The 21,611-nt window shown below is 35.1% G+C and overlaps 1 protein-coding gene across 1 annotated transcript in view; it reads left to right on the top strand.

Moving 5' to 3' along the window:
• LOC101964358 (attractin) overlaps window positions 1–21,611 on the top strand; it is a 140,471-nt gene that overhangs the window by 19,107 nt on the left and 99,753 nt on the right. Inside the window, exons 2-3 of the mRNA XM_005320520.5 lie at window positions 18,577–18,660; window positions 20,465–20,578. Of these exons, the coding sequence (XP_005320577.2) occupies window positions 18,577–18,660; window positions 20,465–20,578 (198 nt within the window). The remainder of the gene's footprint in view (window positions 1–18,576; window positions 18,661–20,464; window positions 20,579–21,611) is intronic.

The following is a 21,611-nucleotide window of genomic DNA, read 5'->3' as shown; positions in this document are numbered from 1 at the left end:
ATGTTTTTCTCCCCCATGCCCATACTGGGGATTTAACCTTAAGGGTTTTTGATTTTTTTTTTTTTTTTTTTAACCAAAGAGCTACATCTTCAGCCCTTTTTATTTTTGAGACAGGGTCTTGCTGAATTGCCCAGGCCTCAATGATTTTTAATTTTTGAGGTTCTAGCTTTTAAAAACTGTTTGCTCATTTTCATAATGTCCTTTTCTTTTTTGGTACTTTTGATCATATTTTGCTTTTTTTAAGTATTTCAAATTCATTTCATATTCTTTGTTCTAGTATCTAAACTCTGCAGGGTCTAATAATATTGTTGATTTAGTCTTCTAAATTTTGTTCATAAGGCATTATTCCAGATATATATAAACTTTGATTTTGAATTTATTTTCAATGAATAAGACTATAGAGAATTTCAATTAGGTATCCTTAGGGAATCTCTGACCTGGGGCAACTTTTTATGTTACTTTTATCTTCTTGTGATCTTGAAGTGAGTATGTATTGGAACCCATGGGGCATGAGACCCGTGGTTGTAAATTCTTAGAGGGGATATTTTATCCTACCCTGAAGCTAAGCTGAAGTAGCTTCTTTGTTGCATTTCTATGCCTAGGAGTTATGTTTTTTTTTTTTTTTCTAGTTTTTTTAGGGTTTTTCCTTTAAGGGATCTCAGTTCCAACTCCTTGCTTAACCTGCATGGTTCTAACATCAGTGTCTTTCTTGTGGATGTTTGGGTCCAGATTTTGAGTTTTTGGAAACTGATAATCTCCTGAATCATAGGGAATGACCTTTCGCAGGGTACCTATTGAGTTGGCTAACATGCCCCCTGCTCTGATTTTCCAGGTCTCACTTTATTTTTTTTGCCCTTAGTGGTTTCCTTACTTTTTTTTTCTTTTTAGGTTCAATTGTGTAGTTAAAATGGTATTATAGTGCCTTTTGCATTTAGTTCTTTATTTTATTTTTGGTACTAGGGATTAAACCTATGGGTGCTTAACCACTGAACCATACTCCCAGCCCTTACTATTTTTTAATTTTGCAACAGTGTTTTGTTAAATTGCTGAGGGTTTAACTAAGTTGCTGAGGCTGGCTTCAAACTGGTGATCTCCTGCCTCAAGCTTCCCAAGTCACTGGGGTTATAGGTGTGTACCATCATACCCAGCTGGTTCTTGATTTTAATGTAGTCAAATGCATTATTTTTAAAAAAATATTATTTTTAGTTGTAGATGGACACAATGCCTTTATATGTTTATTTTTATGTGGTGCTAAGGATCAAACCCAGTGCCTCACATGTGCTAAACAAATGCTCTACCACTGAGCCACAACCCCAGCCCTCATATGCATTATTTTTCTCCCATCGTGTATAATGCTTTCTCACATTGAAAAAAATATTTTTCTACCTAAAAGTCTTAGAGAGAGGGATATATATGTGTGTATATATATATATATATATATATAGAGAGAGAGAGAGAGAGAGAGATTTTTCTGTATTTTCTTTTGGACAGCTTTGTCTTTTGTTTGTTTTTGGTATCAGGGATTGAACCCAGGGGCATTTATCAACTGAGCCACATCCCCAGACTTTTTTTTTCTTTTTTTTAAAAAATAGTTTTATTGTTCATGGACCTTTATTTTATTTACTTATTTATATGCGGTGCTGAGAATTGAACCCAGTACATGCTAGACAAGCGCTCTATTACTGAGCCACAACCCTAGCCCTCCAGCCCTTTTTAAATATTTTATTTAGAGATAGGTTTTTGCCGAGTTGCTAAGTGCCTTGCTAAGATGCTAAGGCTGGCTTTGAATGTGCAATACTCCTGCATCAGCCTCCTGAGCCACTGGAATTACAGGTATGAGCCATCGTGCCTGACTCGACAGCTTTTATTTTATTTTATTTTATTTTTATTCATTTATCTAGTTTCATTTATTGACAAGAATTTTCTTTTCTCACTGTTCTTCAGTGCTACCTTTGTTATCAATCAGTTGTTTATATATATATGACCTTTTTCTAGACCTTATTCTATTCCATTTTCTGTTTTTTTTTTATCCTTATACCAGTACTTCTGTCACAGTTTTAATTATTGTAGCTTTGTATTAAGTCTTCCTACTTTATTCTTCTTGTTCTTAAAGTTAGTTTTGGCTTTTCTTGGTCTGTGCCATTTCCATATAGATTTTAGAATTACCTTTCCCAATTATGACCAAAATAATGTTTAGGATAGTACTTCACCTATAGCTTCTTTCTTTAATTTTTTTTAAGTTGTAGATGAACATAATACCTTTCTTTAATTTTTTTTTTATGTGGTGCTGAGGATCGAATCCAGAGCCTCACACATGCTAGGCAAGTACTCTACAACTGAAATACAACCCCAGCCACCTATAGCTTATTTCATTAAGAATCGATAACCTCTTAAATATTGAGTCTTCCAGACTATGAACATGGTATATACCTTCATTTTTAAGGTATTCTTTGTTTAAATAAATTTTTATGATTTTCAGTGCAGAAGACATATATATATATATACCTTTCTATTTGAATTTTTAAAAAATATTTTTTAGTTGTTGATGTACCTTTATTTTTTATTTATTTCTTTGCGATGCTGAGGATTGAAGTCAGTGCCTGACACATGCCAGGCAAGTGCTCTGCCACTGAGCAACAGTCTCAGCCCTCTATTTGATATTTTTGATGCTGTTGTAAATAATTTTTTTAAAATTTCATTTTAAAGGGTTGGGGTTGTAGCTCAGTGGCAGACCTCTTGCCTAGCACTTGTGAGGCACTGTAAGGAGACAGAGTAGACTTATTGTGTATCACTTTTCTGTTCTGCACCTTTCCCAAACTCCTTCATTGATTCTAATAATTATCTGTAGATTAAAATATCTGGGGAAGATCCCCTCAATCCCATGACTCCTTCAAATGTTGCCTCACTTCTGTTTCTCTTTGCCTCAGAACTCCCCAAAATAAAATTAATGACCCTTTTTCTACGTCTTGTTTCTTTGCTCCCAGTTTTCTTTTTTAACTTATTCTGAGAATTTATAGGAGCAGCAGCTGGCTCAGGTTGGCAAATTCAGTGGTTATTTCACTCTTGTCTTATTATGTAACATTTTATTGCTTGACTTTTAGAAAAATGTGCTTCTATACTTCAGAAACTCCATTGTTTCCCACTCCCTTTTTGTGGTATAAAAACTCATTGGCAAAGTATTCCTTCTTTGGCCTCAAATTTAAAATCAAGGTAGTCTAACTACAGGGATATCTTTTGTATCGATAGCAATCAGATCACTTGGTAATTTTAACCATTGAGAAAGCATCCATCAGCTCAGCCCCAAAAACATTGGACCAAGATTCCCAGAGCTCCAAGGAACATTTGAACCTAGATCTGAAAGGGTGGAGAAGCAAGAGGAAGGGAAAAAGGGAAGTTATTCTAGATGAGTTGAGGAAGGAGAGTTACAATCACTTTGCTACAATGTGGTCTACTTATCTGGGTAGCAGAAGCCAAAGATGGAGCAGGAAAGGCAAGTCGGATTTGAATTTTGATGGACTTTGCATGCTATGCTGTGCTAAAGCAAGCAGAATTTTCAGGCAGGTTTTTGACATGATCAGATTGGCATTTGAGGAGGAAGACAGCTGGTTCTGTAGAGAACTGGCCAGATTGTAGAGCTGGGTTGAGCCACCAATTTTAAAGGCCTTTGAAGGGTACTAGGCCAGGAAGAGGAGAATTTGAATAAGGGCATTGGCATTAGTGATGGGGATGGAAGAAGGACAAAAGTAAAAGTAGTTTACAGGTCTAATAGGGTAAGATAAAGTTTTGAAAGATAGGGTGGATAATAACATAATAATTAAAGAAAAAAGAAATGGGAAAAGAAGGAGACTTAATGACTTAAATTTTCTATCCTTATGCCAGTACTTTGGTCAAAGTTTTAATTATCGCAGCTTTGTATTAAGTCATAAAAAATATGGGGGGCGGTGCCGGGATTGTGGCTCAGTGGTAGGGCACTTACCTCCCATGTTGTTGATGTGAGGTAATTTTTCTGCTTAAAGCAGAAAATGCCAAAATACCAGCGAGATAGTTGATCTGGCCATCACAGTGAGATGGTTTGATTTTTTAATGTGAATTTAAGTTATATATACATATAATAGTATATATGAATATATATTTATATGATAAATATGTTAGTATGGTACTGGGGATTGAACCCAGGGACTGTCTACCATGAGCTATACTCACCAAACCTTTTTATATTTTCATTCTGAGACATGATCTTGCTAATTTGTCAGGTTGGCCTTGAACTGTGACCCTCCTACTTCAGCCTTTTGAGTTGTGTGAATTTAAGTTATAAAAAGAAATTTTGATAGCAATTTAGTCTGGGATCATATCATTAGAGCACTGGCTAAAGAATATTTGGTGTGCTCATGCAGTGGAGTACTGTGCATCTATAAAAAGGAACAAGGAATATTCTGCTGTAGGATCATCTTGAAAATAAATTGTTAAATAAAAAAAAATAGTGGTGGGCTGTGGCTGTGGCTCAGGGGTAGAGCACTGGCCTAGCACGGGTGAGGCCCTGGGTTCGATTCTCAGCACCACATATAAAACAAATAAATAAATAAAGTCCATCAATAACTAATAAAAATATTTTTAAAAATTAGTGATATTTTTTACCATCATTTTAAAGAAAAAGTTTCTACAAACATATAAACATTGTGTACATACATGCATACCCCATCAGAATGATAACCCCCAAACTAAGAATGGTTATTTTAAGAAGAATGAAGGAATAGGGTAGAAGAAACAGGATTGTAAGCTACATTTCTGAATGTATTCTGTTTTGTGGATTAGGCTTTTGAAGTTGCAAATGCTTTCCATATTATAAAAGAGAAATTAAAATTAGAGAAAAAGACAATTCTTAAAAATCAGATGCAGAGAATAGGGATGTAGCTCAGTTGATAGACCATTTGCCTAGCATGCAAGAGGCTCCAGTTTGGATTGCCAGCACAACCACCACACTAAAAAGAAAGAAAAAACTAAAAAAGACAACTTAATTAAAAAATTCAATGCAGGGCTGGAGTTGTAGCTCAGTGGTCGAGTATTTGCCTTGCAAGTGTGAGGCACTGGGTTTGATCCTAGCACCACATAAAAACAAATAAAGGCATTGAGTCCATACACAACGAAAAAAGAAAAAAAATCAATGCATTGGGCTGGAGTTGTAGCTCAGTGGTAGAGTGCTTTGTCTAGCATGTGTGAGGCACTGGGTTCAATCCTCAGCATTACATAAAATAAGTAAATAAACATATTGTGTCCATCTACAACTAAAAAAAAAATCCAATGTATAATGAAGTGAACCTAAATGTGTATCAGGTTTAAGGTTGAGCACACAAAATATTTCAAGTGTCTCTAAAACATTGTAATGTACATTTCTAGAGTGGGATATATTCCCAAGGAAAAAAAACTGAGATAAGTGTATTGGATTTGGTCCTGGATTTTGATTTAGAAAAGAGATGAAAGAAATAAGAACCTTGGAATCCTAAATTTAAGTTGGAGATGTCAGTGAGAATTCATGATGCATTTTTCTTTTAAACAACTGTTATTTCCTAGATTTCTCTATTGAAAAATCCTAGAAACCCACGTAGGTAGTGCTTCTAGCGCTAGACTGTGTTCTCTAAATTATAATTTGTACTACAAGAACTTTAGGGTAATTTGGGAAAATGGTTTATTTCAGGTTTGGGCCAGGAATTCTATAATATGATCCTGGAACATCTTTTTTTGGGAGGTGGGGTACCAGGGGATTGAACTCTGGGGCACTTGACCACTGGTATACCCCAGTCCTATTTTGTATTTTATTTAGAGACGGGGTCTCACTGAGTTGCTTAGTGCCTTAATTTTTGTGAGGCTGGCTTTGAACTTGCGATCCTCCTGCCTCAGTCTCCTGGAACATCTTTTCATATCAGAAAAAAGATTATTGGGGGACACTTATGTTTCTGTGGTGAAAGAGCTTTTTCTAATCTAATACTCAAACCGGGAAGAACTAGAAAAGCTGCAAAATACTTTTAAAAACCTGTTTGAAGGTTTTGGAGACCAAGCAGAAAAAGGACTCGAGAGAAACCAGAGTTTTGGAGAGGAAGTAATTAAGGTCAGAGATGTGAAGCCAACTATTCTTTTTTTTTTTTTTTTTTTTAAAGATAGGGTAGGGTCTTGCTGTGTTGCCCAGTTGGACTTGAACTTGTGATCTTTTTGCCTCATTCTTCTGAGATACTGGGATCACAAGTGCCTGTGAAGCTAGTTTTTAGTTTTCTTTTGGATAATTGATTGGCTGATTTGAAATGTATATAGCAAGAGATTGAGCAGAATATTGTGGTAGAGCTTAAATTCTAAGCGGTTTTGATAGTTATATGGGGGTGGGGAAATAAAATTGGAAGTTTTGGGCCTACAAAGAAAAAAGGACTCTGAATAACTATATAAAATGTATGACATAATATTCACATGTTAATATCATGATAGTTAAATGGTACATACTATCACAAAATACATAAGAAACTATTCATGATTTTAGTTAGGAAACCTGAAGAATGGGCTATACTCTGTGCTTAAAGGTGAACTGAAAATAGATCAGCTGTCATAGAGGTTAAAGCCTAGCTCTCAAATCACCCTAATCCCTGATTGGATTAAAGAATTCTACTCCTGGCTTTATGCTTGCTAGAAGCAAATGTAAATCTGTAGGGGAAGACAACATCAAGTATTTATTCATGGTATCTGTATAATTTTTTTTAATGTATTTTGTGATAATATGTAGCTTCTAACTATATATCATGTTATTAATGTGTTAATATTTTATAGTTATATAGTTATAAAATTTAGTCTGGCATTGAATAAAAATAATCAGATACATAAAAACAAAATAATTGACTAAAAATCAAGAGAGAAAACAGATAATTGAAACAGCCTGATACAGAGAATTTTAGTACAGGTGAGATGGTGTAGACCCATTTTTCCCTGCTCCTCCCTGCTAAGTATTGCTGTAAATCTTAGAATTGGTATAGAAGATAACCAAAGGAATACTCCTGAAGGACAACCTGTAAGAAGGTGAGCTGGTTTGGGACCACAGTACTAGAAGAACATCAGAGTCACAGAACATCTTGAATTTTCCCTGTTCTTGCCCGCACACAGAAGAAGGTCACCTACACTTGGGTATTTCCTGACCCACTGATCAAGCTACAAAACACGGTCCAGGTGGGCTTATTCCTCCCTCAAATTAAATGGGAGTCCCTCTGAAAGCATTAAGCAAGTCTGAAGACATTGACAAGGGCATCAGCTGGGAACTCTAACCCTATCTGTATAAGTGGTGAGAAAAAAGCACTGTCCTTCTTCACTTCCATAGAGAGATATCAGCTCTGCAGGTTGGCAGAGCTGGCAAAACAAACGCATCTAGAGTAAGCAATTTAGTCTAAGAAATCTCTTTGTTCATATGAACTTCAGACTTCCCTTTCTAGCCTCTTGACATTAGGGTGGGCATTATCTGCAAAAAGCACCTGGCCACAAAAAAAAAAAAAATGGCCTGATCCAAGAAGTCTCTGTATCCATATGGCCCCCATCTTCCTCTTCCCTACTCAGAGACATGGGCTAGTGGGTGCAGCTAACCTGAGGATCTGTCTATAGCAAGTGGCCAGTTCTGGGAAGTTTCTTTGTCTCTATGGGCTCAAGGCTTGCCTTGCTGGAGAAACTAGTAGGGGTGGAGTGATCTAGCACCGGTACACTTCTCCTTCATTAAGAGATACTGACGGCCTTGTTTGGGGAAACTCCTTTGCTTCCTATGGCAGCTCCAGCAGGGACCATTAGGAATTCAATGTTACCAGATAAACAAAGCAGGTCAAATAACATTGCAAAGGCTATGAAAACTAATATACCATTGAAATAGTAGCTCAGACAAGAAGACCAAGACCCACATACAAAACTAAGAAGCATGATTTAATAATAAAATAGAAGATTTAATAAAAACCTATGTAAGAGACTCCTAATAATAGGCAAAATTTTCAAAATATGATAGAAAATCACTTATGATACCAACAACAGAGAACTATGATACCAACTATAATTTGAATAAGACAACAGATAACCAGCCAACACAAGATAAGTCAGATGTTGGAATTTTCTGACAGAATTTGTGTGTGTGTGTATGTATGTTCTTTGTTGGGGATTGAACCCATAACCTTATGCATGCTAGGCAGTTGCTCTTTCACTAAACTACATCCTCAGCCCCCTGACAAGGATTTTAAAGCAGCCATCATAAAATGCTTTAAAATTAATTAAATATTATTTTTAAACAAAATTTTAAAATGCAAAAACCTCAGTAAAGAACCAAAAGAAATTAATTAGAACCAAATTAGGATGAAATTAAGAAGAATCAAATAGAAATTTTAGAACTGAAAAATAGTAATGGGAAAGAAAACACCCTTGGATTGGCTTGGCTCAATAGCAAAATGGCTATGACAGAAGATAGAATCAGTAAGCTTGAGGACAACAGTAGAATTTACTTCATTTGAACAACAGGAAAGCAGACTAGAAGAAAATGACCAGTCAGGCAGTAATAAAGGAGCTAATACCCTGTGTGTAGTCATGTATACCTGTAAGCCCAGCTGCTCAGGAGATTGAGGCAGGATGATGGCAAGTTCGAGACCAGTCTGGTCAACTTAGTGAGGCCTTGTCTCAAAATAGGAAAAGTCTCCAGTACCAACAAAAACCAAACAAATGAAGAATGGGGATATAGTTCAGTGTTAGAGTGTTTGTCTAGCATGTGTGAAGGTCTGGTTTAATTTCTTGTACCATCACACACACAAAAAGGAGCTAACATTCATATAATTTTACAAGGGAGGGAGAATGAGAGTGGGACTCAAAGTGTATTTGAAAAAAAAAAAAAAAAGACGGAAACTTACCCTATTTGGCAAAGGAAACCAATCTAAAGACCCAAGAAGCCATACAGACTTGACCAGGTTAAACCCAAGAAAATGTATGCTAAGTATACATCATAATTAAACTCTTGAAATCTAAAGGTAAAAGAAAAAGTCTTGAAAGCAGCACGATGCATTACTTTAGGGAACACCAATTCAAATGACAGTAGATTTCTCCTCTGAAACCACGGGGGCCTGAAGGAAGTGGCACATTATTTTTCAAGTGCCAAATAAAAGAACTGACAGTCTCAAATTTTGTTTCTGTTGAAACTGTCCCTCAGGAGTTGAAGGGAAATAGAAAACATTCTTAGATGATGGAAAACTAAAAGAATTTGTTGCTAGTAGACTTACCTTAAAGATTATCTAAAAGAAGTTCTTTAAACACAAAGAGATGGTAAAGGAAGGAGGAGTATGGGAGCATTAAATATTAGGAAGATTGGAGAGAGCAGAAATATGAGTATAATAATTGGTTCTCTTTTTCCCTTCTGAGTTTTAACAGTCATATTTGATGGATGAATCAAATATATAAGACCAACTGATAATAAAAATGATATTAATATGAAGATAAAGGACCTAAATGAAGTGAAGTTTCTACACTTCACTCAAATGTTTTTAGTGAGTAAGTCACATATTTATTTTGTAGTAATCACTTAAAAATGATATAAACAGATAAACTCAACAACAATATAAATAAATCAAGATGGAATTTCTGATGGTTAGGTTTAGTTGTCAGTTTGATTGGGTTAAGAGATACCCAGAAGGCCTGGGGATATAGCTCAATGGTAAGGTGCTAGGATGTGCTAGGGTTTCATCCTAGCACATGTTAAAGCGTTGTTTCTGGGTATGTCAGATTGGGGGACAGAACAAGGAAATTCTAGCTTCAGCCAGTGTGAATTTAATTTCTTATTTGGAACTGGGAAACCCATCTTCTATTGCTCTTAGTTTAGATAAACTCCACATTCCCTGCCTTTCAGACTTTGGGATTTGTACCAGTTCCTCTCTTGATTCTCAGATCTTTGGATTGAGAGCTAAACTATCAACTCCACTCCTTCTCAATCCTTTGGAGTTGGACTCAGCTATGCCACTGGCTTCCCTGGTTATCCAGCTTGCATATGGCCTATTATGGGACTTCTCACCCTCCATAATTATATAAGCCAATTCCCCTAAAAATCTACTCTATATCTTCTTGGTTCTGTCTCTTTGGAGAACCGTTAAAAAATGATCATATGATCCATAGGAAGGCAAAAAGAGAAACAGGAGAACTTAAGCTTTAGCATTATCAATGATTACAAATATAAAAGTGGTCTAAAGACACTAATATAAAAGGCATTGACTGGCAGAATGGATGAAAATATGACCCAAATAAATGCTGTTATAGGAAAGTCATTTCAAATTCAACTAAAAAAAGCAGTAGAAAATTCTAGAGCAGAGCAAACTATAGTCATTAGTGCAGATGAAACCTGCTGCTTACTTATATAAATAAAATTTTATTGGGGTATGGCCACACTCTTTCATTCACTTATTGTCATTGCTTCCTGCTACAACAGCAAGATAAGATGAGTAGTTGTGACAGAGATCTATAATAGACAAAGCTGAAAATGTATATCATCTAGTTCTTTACAGAAAAATTTGCTTATCTCTCTTTTCGATTAAAGTAGGTTAAAAAGACATGATAGTTAGATGCAATACTAAGTCACAGACTAGTTCCTCTGCTGGAGGGGGGAAATTATATAAAGTACATTTTGGATCACTTAACAAAATGGAGTGCAAGTAGTAGATTAAAGTATTATATAGTGTTAAATTTATTGAAGATGAAAACTGTGGTTTAAGAATTAAGTCTTTGATGTGGTGCTGGACTCCTTTAATACCAGTGGTTTGGCAGGCTGAGGCAGGAGGATCACAAGTTCAAAGCCAGCCTCAGCAACAGCCAGGTGCTATGCAACTCAGTGAGACCCTGTCTCTAAATAAAGTACAAAATAGGGCTGGGGATGTGGCTCAGTATTTGAGTGTCCCTGAATTTAATCCCTGGTCCAATAAATAAATAAATAAATAAATAAAATTAAAAAGTCTTTGCCAGGCACAGTGAAGTGCCTGTTTGGGAGACTGAAATAGGATTACTTGAGCCTGGGAATTCTGGGTTAGCCTGGACAATATAGTGAGATCCAGTCATTTAGCAAAGATAAGATTTCAGTCTCTTAAAAACATCTCTATTTTTTGAAAATATATACTAAAGTATTTAGGGTCAAGATCTGTGAATAAATATAAAACTCCCCCTCAAATGGTTCAAGGGAAAATCTCTCTCTCTCTCTCTCTCTCTCTCTCTCTCTCTCTCTCTCTCTCTCTCTCTCACACACACACACACACACACACACACACACACACACACACACACAAAGTGTATATGGAAGGCGAAAAAATGATAAAAGCAAATTGATGTACCTTTAAAATTTTTTAACTAATTAATTAATCTATTTATTTTTTAGTACTGGGAATTGAACCTAGGGACATTTAACCTCTAAGCCACATCCCCACCCCTTTTATTTTTTATTTTGAGCCAGGGTTTCGATAAGGTGCCAAGGCTGGCTTTGAACTTTCAATCCTCTTGCCTCAGCCTCTTGAGTTGCTGGGATTACAAGTGTGTGCCCTGACTCCTCCTACTTTGTAATATCAGCTGTTATATGATGACAAATAATCTTCACATTTTTTTCACTAATTCATAAAACAAAAAGATTTGAAAGCACTAGATCTAATTGACATATAGAGGACATGCTTTATGTCAATCAATTTGATAATTTAGGGCTGGGGTTGTAACTCAGTGGTAGAGTGTCTGCCTAGCATATGTGAGACACTGAGTTCGATCCTCAGCACTACATAAAAATAAATAAAAATAAAGGCATTGTGTCCATCTACAACTAAAAAAATATTTTAAAAAATGACATAAGAAGACAGTTGTGGTGGCAAATGCCTGTAATCCCAGTGACTCCCAAAGTTTAGGCAGGAGGATTGTAAGTTTGAGGTCAGCCTCAACAACTTAGGGAGACCCTCTCAAAATAAAATAAAAGTACATATATTCATACATACATACATAGAATTGGGGATGTAGCTAGATGGTAAAGTCCTGCTGTGTCCAATCCCCAGTACTAAGAAGAAGAAGAAGAAAAAAAAATACATGAGAAGAAATAGAAAACTTGAATAGCCCTAAAGCAAGTACATTCTATTCATTATTGAAAATCTTTCTACAAAGAAAATTCCAGGCCTGGATGGCATCATTAGTAAATTATGTCAGACATGGGGGGAAGAAATATTACACAATTTTTTTTTCAGTAAATGAATGAAGACAAATATTTCCCAATTTTATTTCATGAGGCCAGCATTAGCCTAATAAGAAAGCAAAATAAGAAAGATTTTGTGAGAAAAGAAAACTACAGGACTGTGTATAGCTCAGTCCAGAGAGTGCTTGCTTCGCATGCACAAAGCCCTGGGTTCAATCCCCAGCACAAACAAACAAACAAAAAAACCCTAACAACAACAGAAACAAAAATGAAGACTACAAATTAATGTCTGTCCTGGACAGGAATGCAAAAATTTTTAACAATAATTCATTGGGCTCAAGTGATTTTTTTCCATTGCAAAACTCTGATAAACACTGAAAAATCAGTCATCCACTGTTAATCAATATAATTAGCCACATTAACAGGATAAAGGAGAAAAATCATGCGATCATTTAAATGAAGCAGAAGAAGCATTTCATGAAATGAATCAGTCATTCATGATAAAAATGCTGAGTAAACAAGGAATAAAAGGGAATGCCTACAGACTAATTAAAAAGTACCTATAAGGCTGGGTGTGGTGGTGCTAGCCTGTAATCTCAGAGATTTGGAAGGCTGAGACAGGAGGATTCCAAGTTCAAAGCTAGCCTTAGCAATTTACCAAAGCCCTAAGCAACTTAGTAAGGCCCTGTCTCAAAACGAAAAATAAAAAGGACTTGGGATATGGCTCAGTTGTTAAAAAAAGAAAAGCACCTACAGGGCTGGGAATGTAGCTCACTGGTAGAGCACAAGTACAAGGCCCTGGGACATGCACATATCCAAGCATCTTTAAAAACCCTACAACTAACTGGTGGAATTTTAAATTCTTTCTTTGTAACACTGAAAACAGGCAAGAATGCCCATTCTCATGTTTTCTATTCAACATTGAATAGAGGACATAACAAATGCAATAAGTCAGGAAGAATAAACAAAAAGCAACCAGACTGGTGGAAAATATGGAGTACGACTCTTTCCACCTCTGACTGCTTACCTCATGAGAGGTGGTGTACAAAATCCCACATGCTTTGAAGCTAGCACACACCCTGTGATCACCAGGCACCACAGCTGTGGGACCTCAGCAAGATATGGAAGCTTTCCTGGCCTCAGTTACCTCATCTGTAAACTGAGGTGGCTACACACATTGCTCAGTAAGTTAGCTTCCTATTACTATAGTACATGCCTGAGGTAATCAACTTATAAAGACAAAAGGGTTATGTTGGCTCACAGTTGAGATTTCAGTCCATGATCAGTTGATCCTATTTCTTTTGTGCCTACAGCGAGGCAACATATCATGGTGGGGGATATATGGCAGAGCAGAAATTCACCTTGTGACAAATATTTAGATGACATGATAAAGAAGAAAGATAATTATAATGAATGTATTAAACTATTAAGTGAATGAATTAAGGTTGTTAGATACTAAGATATTCTATAATCAATTATATTTCTATTATTAGCAAGAAACAGTTGGAAAATAAAATCAAAGCAAATTTTTAAAGGTATAAAATGAGGATAAAAGATATACCAAGCTTGTACTCTAAAAAGTGAAAAAACATTGGTTAGAAATATTGAAAGAAGTTTTATGTAAATGGAGGGATATACATACTTATAGAATGTAAGGATATTTATTCTCCCCAAATTTAATCTATGGATTAAATATAATACTTATCAAAATCCTTGCAAGCTTTTTTGTTTGTAGATTTGGACAAAAAATATATTGGATTTCAAAGGGCCTAGATTAGCCAATTAAAATCTAAATAACCTTGAAAAGAACAGATTTGGAGGAATTATATTACTTTGTTTCAAGACTATCTATAAACTGAGAGTAATCAAATATTGTGATATGCATGAAGATGAGTCTCATATAGAAGAGAAAGTCCAGAAATAGACCCACATATTCATAGCTAATTTTTTTTTAACAAAGTAGATACTGAATGAGGAAAGGATAGCCTTTTAAGCAAATGATACTGAAACACCTATATGTTCATATAAAAAAGAAGTGAATCTGTTTCATACCACCCACAAAAATTAACCCAAACTGAACTAAAGACTTAAGTGTAAAAGCTAAAACTAGTACAGAAAATGGGAGACAAAAATCTTTCCTCCCTTGGTATAGGCAAAGATTTGTTTTAAGATTCAGAAAGCACTAACCATAAAATGGAAAAATTGGGCTTAGTCAAAATTAAAATCTTTTCCACCTTTTAGGAAACAAAAAGGTGAGATGTAGATTCACAAAGTATTTGCAAAATATATGTCTGGTAAAGGACTAGCATCTAGAATATATGAAGAACTTATAACTCAGAAATAGAAGACAAAACACCATATAAGATATAGTCCATGCTTATGTGTGTGTGTGATAGATTTTACTGTCATATAAAGATTTTACTATTATGTAACTCTAAAAAGAAAAGCCAAAAATTGGCAAAGATAAGAACAAATGTCATAAGATAATATGTGGAAATGAACCATAAACATCTGAAAGATACTAAAAATCTCTAATTACCAGAGAAATACAAATTTAAACCATGAGGTACCACAACACATACTGGAATGGACAATGAAAAGTCTAATTATAACAAGTGTGGACATCAACTTGGAATACATTGAGCTCTTATACTTTGATGGTGGGAGTATAAGATGGCATCACTACTAGGAAATAGTTTGGCAATTTTTTTTTTTTTTTAGTTCTCAATGGACCTTTATTTTTGTTTATATATAGTGCTGAGAATTGAACCCAGTGCCTTACATGTATCAGACAAGTGCTGTACCACTGAGCCACAACCCTAGCCCAGTTTGGCAATTCTTATAAATTTAAGTGCATAATATACTTTGACCCAGAAATTTCATTTTTTATATTTGTCCAAGAGAAATAAACACACATGTCCACACAAATACTTGTATATGTCATAGTAGCTTTATTTATGACAGCCTAAAACTACATAATCTGAGTTGTCATTGTTCATTAAGAGAATGGATAAAGAATTTGTAGCATATTCATACAGTAGAATACTAACTACCCAGCAATATGAAAGAACAAACTATTGATGCATACAGTATTCAGACATGCTGATCAAAAGTAGTGAGACACAAGAATGCCTCTGTGATTCTGTTAAATCAAGTTCTGTAAAACTAATCTGTTGTCACAGAAATGTGGTCAGTGCTTGAGACAGCAGTTGGGAAGGATTACCTTCAGTGGGGTATGAGGGAACTTTGGGGGTAATGGAACTGCTTTGTATCATATGAGGAAGGTTACATATGTATACACTTATCAAAACTTATCAAATTGTACATTTTAAGTGGTCACATTTTGTTATATGTGAATTACTCCTCATTTAAGGAGGAGTAATTAAAATATTTAATTAAATATTTATTAAAATATTTGATTGAAGTAATCAAATCAGTACAGTGGCCATTATATTAAATATGAATAGATAACATGCCAGTAAAACACTGTTAGACCAGGATAAGAAACAAAACCTAACCATGTCATATTTAGAACAAACAAACTTGAAAACTTGTTAATAAATGTGAAAGAGTTGGGTAAAGATCTGTTGGGCATGGTGGCATATAATCCCAACTACCCAGGTGGCTGAGTGAGGCAGGAAGAGCACAAGGTTGAGGTCTGCCTTGGCAACATAGTAAGACCCTGTTTGAAAAAAAAGAAAGTTGGTTGGGAGTGGGACGTGAGACTCAGTGATAAAATACCCATGGTACTGGAAAAAATAAAAATAAAAAAATTGGATAAAGATCAAAGGCACAGACAAATAACAACAAAATTATGTAATTATTAATAATGTTAGATAAGTTGGTATTTAAGCATCAAACTAAGCAGGTATTAACCATGATAAAAGGGACATCTTTTGAGAGTCTAATAGTTATAAGCTTAGATGGCCAAATAAAGAAATCCATTAAGCAAAAATTATGTGAGAAATGTGAGAGTAGTCGTGTATATTTTCAGGACTCATGGTTGGTGGTACAGGCCCATAATCTCAACTACTAAAGTATAGGCTGAGCCAGGAGGATCACAAGTTTGAAGTAAGCCTTGGCAATTTAGCAAGATGCTCTCTCAAAATAAAATGTACAAAGGGTTGGGGATTTAAACCACTGGTGGATCATTTGTCTAGTATGGGGGAGGCCCTGGGTTTAATCCCTAGGACCACTAAAAAAAAATAGTTTTACAGAATTATATCTAGTAGATAAAATAATAAGAGTGTATTATAAGGGTATAATGTTTTTAATTAACTATGTTTATATAAAGGAATAGTGGAAGTAGTGTTTTAGATTCCTGCAATAGCTTTTTTTTTTTTTTTTTTTTTTGGTACTAGGCATTGAACCCAAGGGTGCATAACAACTGAGCCACATCCCCAGTCCCTTTTATTTTTTATTTTGAGTCAGGATTTCCCTGAGTTGCGGAAACTGGTCTTGAACTTGCTGCCCTCCTGCCTCAGCCTCCCAAGTTGCTAGGATTTCAGGCATGTGCCACCTGGCAGATTTCCCTTCCTTCCTTTCCTTTCTTCCTTCCTTTCTTTCTTTCCCTCTCTCTTTTTTTTAATGTCCAAAGAACTTTGCTTAAAGTTTGTCAGTGTTCAAGGTACTTGATTAGAAGGAAAATCTTAATAGATGAAAAATTTCATAGGGCACATTATTGTGTAAAAATACAAATAAATTAGAAAAAAATAATTATGTTGATTCCTTTGAAACCTGCCTCCTGGAGGGTTTCCCTGTCCTATTTGTTTCTACTGTGCATTATCCTGAGTGTATTCTTGATCTGAAAAACTGGTAGTGGCAAGGAGTTTATTTATTATTGATATTCCTGGCCTCATATTGTTGAAATGCCTTAATTATTGGGCCAAAAAGAAATACTAATTGTGGCTCAGTGGCAGAGTGCTTGCCTCGCACATAGGAGGCACTGGATTTGATCCTTAGCACCACATAAAAATAAATAAATAGAGATGTTGTGTCCTCTGCAACTTAAACTAATTTTCATTGTTAACCATGTTGTCAGTGATTTTTCCAGAAGGCTGTAACAATTCACAATTTAGCCAACAATGTTTGAGAATATGCTATTCACATCCCCTCATGAACTATAGGTGTTTTTTTTTTTCCTTTTAAATTTTGCCAGTTTTTAACTTGAAATTCCCTTTTTTTAGTGAATAGCCAAATGGTTAGTGAAAGGTCAGAGAGGCTTGAAAGGGGAAGGCCAAGAAAAATCATTCTAAAATTTTTGGGGTAGAGGATTGGGAATTGAAATCAAATTTCATGAATGTATGATTTTGTCAAAATGAACTCAAGTATTATATATAACTATAATGCTCTAATAAAAAATTGAAAAAAATGAAATAGGCTGGATTTTGGAAAGAATCTTGGATTTTGATGTAGATGAATGGAAGACAATGAATGGTTTGTTAATATTTTCAGTGTCTGAGGAGGAGTGACGAGATGTCAGTAGCTGACCCAGAAAATAAGGGAGGCAGATCCAGAAGAGATTGGCTGTTTCAGAGAGGCTGACATTGTTGATAGAAGAGGGAGGGAAAATGATCTGGAAATAGCTTTGAGAAAAGAAATAGTGTCCTTCTTAAATATTAAAAATTTCTGTGTAGCTAGAGACTCTAGAATACAAAGCATAAAAGAAAAAGTGAAGTAGGAAAATATTTTTATAGAAAATATTGTATATGTGGCATAATACATAAAAGGAGCTCCTAAACATTAATTTGAAAAAAAAAAACAGCTAGTAGCAAAGTAGGCAAAGAATATGAACTCTTAGTTCACAAAGGAGGAAATGCAGATGGCCAAAACATGAGAAGATATTCAGACATTAGGATTAATAGCAGTCAAAAGAATTAGATAACAGGGTCTGCCTATCATATTGGCAAGATCTAAAACTATTAAAAAAAACTAAGGCATGGCACAAGTATGGGAAAACAGGGGGTACTCTGCTTATGGAGATGGCCGCTTCAGAAGCAGCAGCTAAATGGCCTTGATGGGTAGGTGGCTGGGTTCATTGTGTCTTAGGGTTTGTGTCTTGCGCTTACAATTATGCTGTCTTAAGTGTTACTGTTTTACTTCTAACTGTAACTATGTAGTCTTTTTCATATTTATAAATAAGTTCTGGTGGCCCTTTTTAATGGTACAAAGTAGGACTTCCATGTCTCAAAAAGATTTAAGCAGTTTTTTTTCATTTCATTTAAATGTGTGTGGCAAAATTTGTTCAATCTGAATATAACTGTGTAGTCATTTTCTACTATAACATGCATTGGTGTGCCTAATCTACTTAATTTGTAATATTTTGAGAACTAATAAATTATTAATGTATGAAATTCTGACAGACTTTTTGTTTTTAATTTGAATTACAGACTGACTGGATATTCGGGGTTTGTAACAGATGGACCTGGAAATTATAAATATAAAACGAAGTGCACGTGGCTCATTGAAGGACAGTAAGTAGTAATGGCTGACTTTATTTTTAAGTTTATTTTTAGGATAGAGCTCAGTGTGACATTACTTTTCCTACAAATGAAATTAGTAATTTGTACCATAAAGTACTTAAAATATTTCTTACTTGATAACTCTTCATTTGACAAGTGATTTTTGATTTAAAAAAATTAAAAAAAAATTTTTTTTCTTGGCAATGCTGGAGATCGAATGCAAGACCTTGTGTAGGCTAAGGAAGCTCTCTACAACTGATGTATATATTCTAGCATCTTAATTTTCCTTGTTAATTTAAAAAAAGCTTCAAGTAGATTTAACAGAAATGAATTGTACGTAACAGAAATTTATATATTTTCAATGGCAATGGTTAAAAACTGCTAGAATATTTTTTAACTATTTGCTTAGTGCCTTATGATATTATAATATTGTGTTTTTTCCTAAATACCTATTTTGTTATTGTGATGAAAAAAATCAGACTAACCATTCTTACATAAATGCCCATTCTCTGGACCTCATGTATCCCTCCAGCTTTTGCTTCCTTTTTTTTCCTTTTCTTCATGGTAGACTGTTATGGCATATTTCTTAGACTTTTTTAGTCTGTGAACCTCTTCATACTCTTTACCTTTTAGGATTCCAAATAATTTTAGTTTATGTGGGTTATATCTATATCTACTTATGTTTTGTGAGTAATATACTGAATATTTATGTGAAAAATACTATTTAAGAATTTATTTAAAAGTAACAGCTAAAAACCCAGTACCTGGTAGCTAAATGCCACATTAATGGGGGGGAAAAACTACTTCTTATATTTCAAGAAACTTTTGTGAGAAGAATGACATTGTTTTTTATTTTACTAATCTCTTCAATGAACTCATTCTCATCAGAACTTTTATGTTTTGCTTTGTTAAATATGGGACACTAAGCAGATTTAAATCTGCTTAATAGGGCTGGGAATGTGGCTCAGGCCGTAGCGCGCTCGTCTGGTATGCGTGCAGCCCGGGTTCGATCCTTAGCACTACATACCAACAAAGATGTTGTGTCCGCCAAGAACTAAAAAATAAATATTAAAAAAAAATCTGCTCAATATTTTCCCATGAGAGGGAAATATTAAATATTTGAGAGATGTAGGTAGAAATAGGTTTATCTGTTTTAGGAAATGGGAATTTCATGGATTTTTGTCTAGGTGCAAAGCATAAACAGGAAGGTGAAATTGGAAGCTTTGAAATAGTCCCTGAAAATTAGTGATTGTGGAGAGGGAGAGGGAGATAGTAGTTGGACTGCTGGCAGAATCCAAGTGTCACATGAAGTGCTGAGCAGAGATGGGTACTGGAAGCAGTCTGCCTGGTGGCAGGACTTCTCCAGGACAGCTCAGTTTTCTTTGGATTCAATCTAAGTCAAAACTGATAAATGTTTTCCTGTAGATGAGGGCTTTTGCCAGGCAGTGCCACGAAGAGGCAGAGGGCAGGCAAGTTTAGAGAACTGACAGGTGTGTTTGTGAAATAAAGAGTGTGGAATCTGAAGTTGAATAAGAAAGGAAGTTCGAAGTGGAAGGGCTAATGCATTGGCTGTTAAACACTGGCTGTCCTAGACTGCTAAATGGACTGCAAAGCCCCAGGCCTCATGGACCACATCTGTTTTGTTTCCCATTGCATGTTTAATGCCCTCTTAGACATAGTAAGTACTAAGTGAGTCTTTGACAAATGGAGGAATGCTGTTTATATACTATTTCTTTTCTTGTAAATTCTTTTTTTCTCCAATGTTTAATAGTTATGATAATTATCAATTACTATTTTTGTTTTTGTTTTTTTTCAGGCCAAATAGGATAATGAGACTTCGTTTCAATCATTTTGCTACAGAGTGTAGTTGGGACCATTTATATGTTTATGATGGGGACTCAATTTATGCACCACTAATTGCTGCCTTTAGGTAAGCTCAGTCATATAAATAATCGGTTATCATTTTATTATTTCTGAATTTAAATCTCTGTCTTGCATTGCTTTCTTATAGGATTCACTATAATATCACCTAATACATTCATTTGATGGAATGAGTACTAAGTTTGGAGTCCATTCGTTTATGTGCTAGTCCTGACTTGGTTCTTGGGCTTCTGGATTGGTTTCTGGGCATATTGCTTGATCTTTCTTCAGTTTCCTAATCTGTAAAGTTATGATAGTATTATCAAGTTTATCTGCTCTTCATGGTGGGGGTGAAGTTTACTTTTTTAAAAAATGTATAAATGTGAGTAATATACTGAATATTTATGTGAAAACTTTAACTCAGAAACCATGCCCATCTTGTGTTTGTGTTTTTCTCATTGCTTAAGTTCACAGGAATTATTTGTTGAATTAAATTCTGGTTATAATTGTGTGCATGTGTGTGTGTATCTGTATTTCTGTATGGGTGAGGAAAACTTTAGAAGAATACACTTATACATGAGAGGATCTAAAAATATATTTTTCTAAAATGTATATCCCTTATGGAACTATAGTGCTTAGTTTTACATGTGAACCTGACTTTGTAGATTTTGTTCCTTGAAAAATTTTATTTTCTTGACTTTAAAAAAACCAACAATTTTTTTTGTGTTATTTATTTGGTGTTAGTCCAATTGATGTCTCACATGAGTAAGAAAGGCAATAAAGAGTACATAAGGAGTGAACGGCCAAGAGGTTAGGGGACTGATGTGCCTTTGTATTTCTCCACACTTTTTGCTTAGAAAGCTTTCTGGACATAACTTTGAGCTGAGACTACATGCTATTTTCTGGTATTTATTTTATTTTATTTTATTGGTACTGGGGGATTTTAACCCAGGGGTGCTTTACTACATCTGCAGCCTTTTTTACTTTTTATTTTGAGACTGGGCCTCATGAAATTGCTGCTTGACCTCAAACTTGTTATCTTCTCACCTCTGTCTCTAGATTGGCTGGTATTACAGAAGTATACCACCATACTCAGCTATGTT

Source organism: Ictidomys tridecemlineatus, chromosome 5 (assembly GCF_052094955.1).
Source record: "Ictidomys tridecemlineatus isolate mIctTri1 chromosome 5, mIctTri1.hap1, whole genome shotgun sequence".
Classification (NCBI taxonomy): domain Eukaryota; kingdom Metazoa; phylum Chordata; class Mammalia; order Rodentia; family Sciuridae; genus Ictidomys; species Ictidomys tridecemlineatus.
Note: the sequence above shows the minus strand (reverse complement) of the source record. Positions and strands in the feature narration are given on the sequence as shown.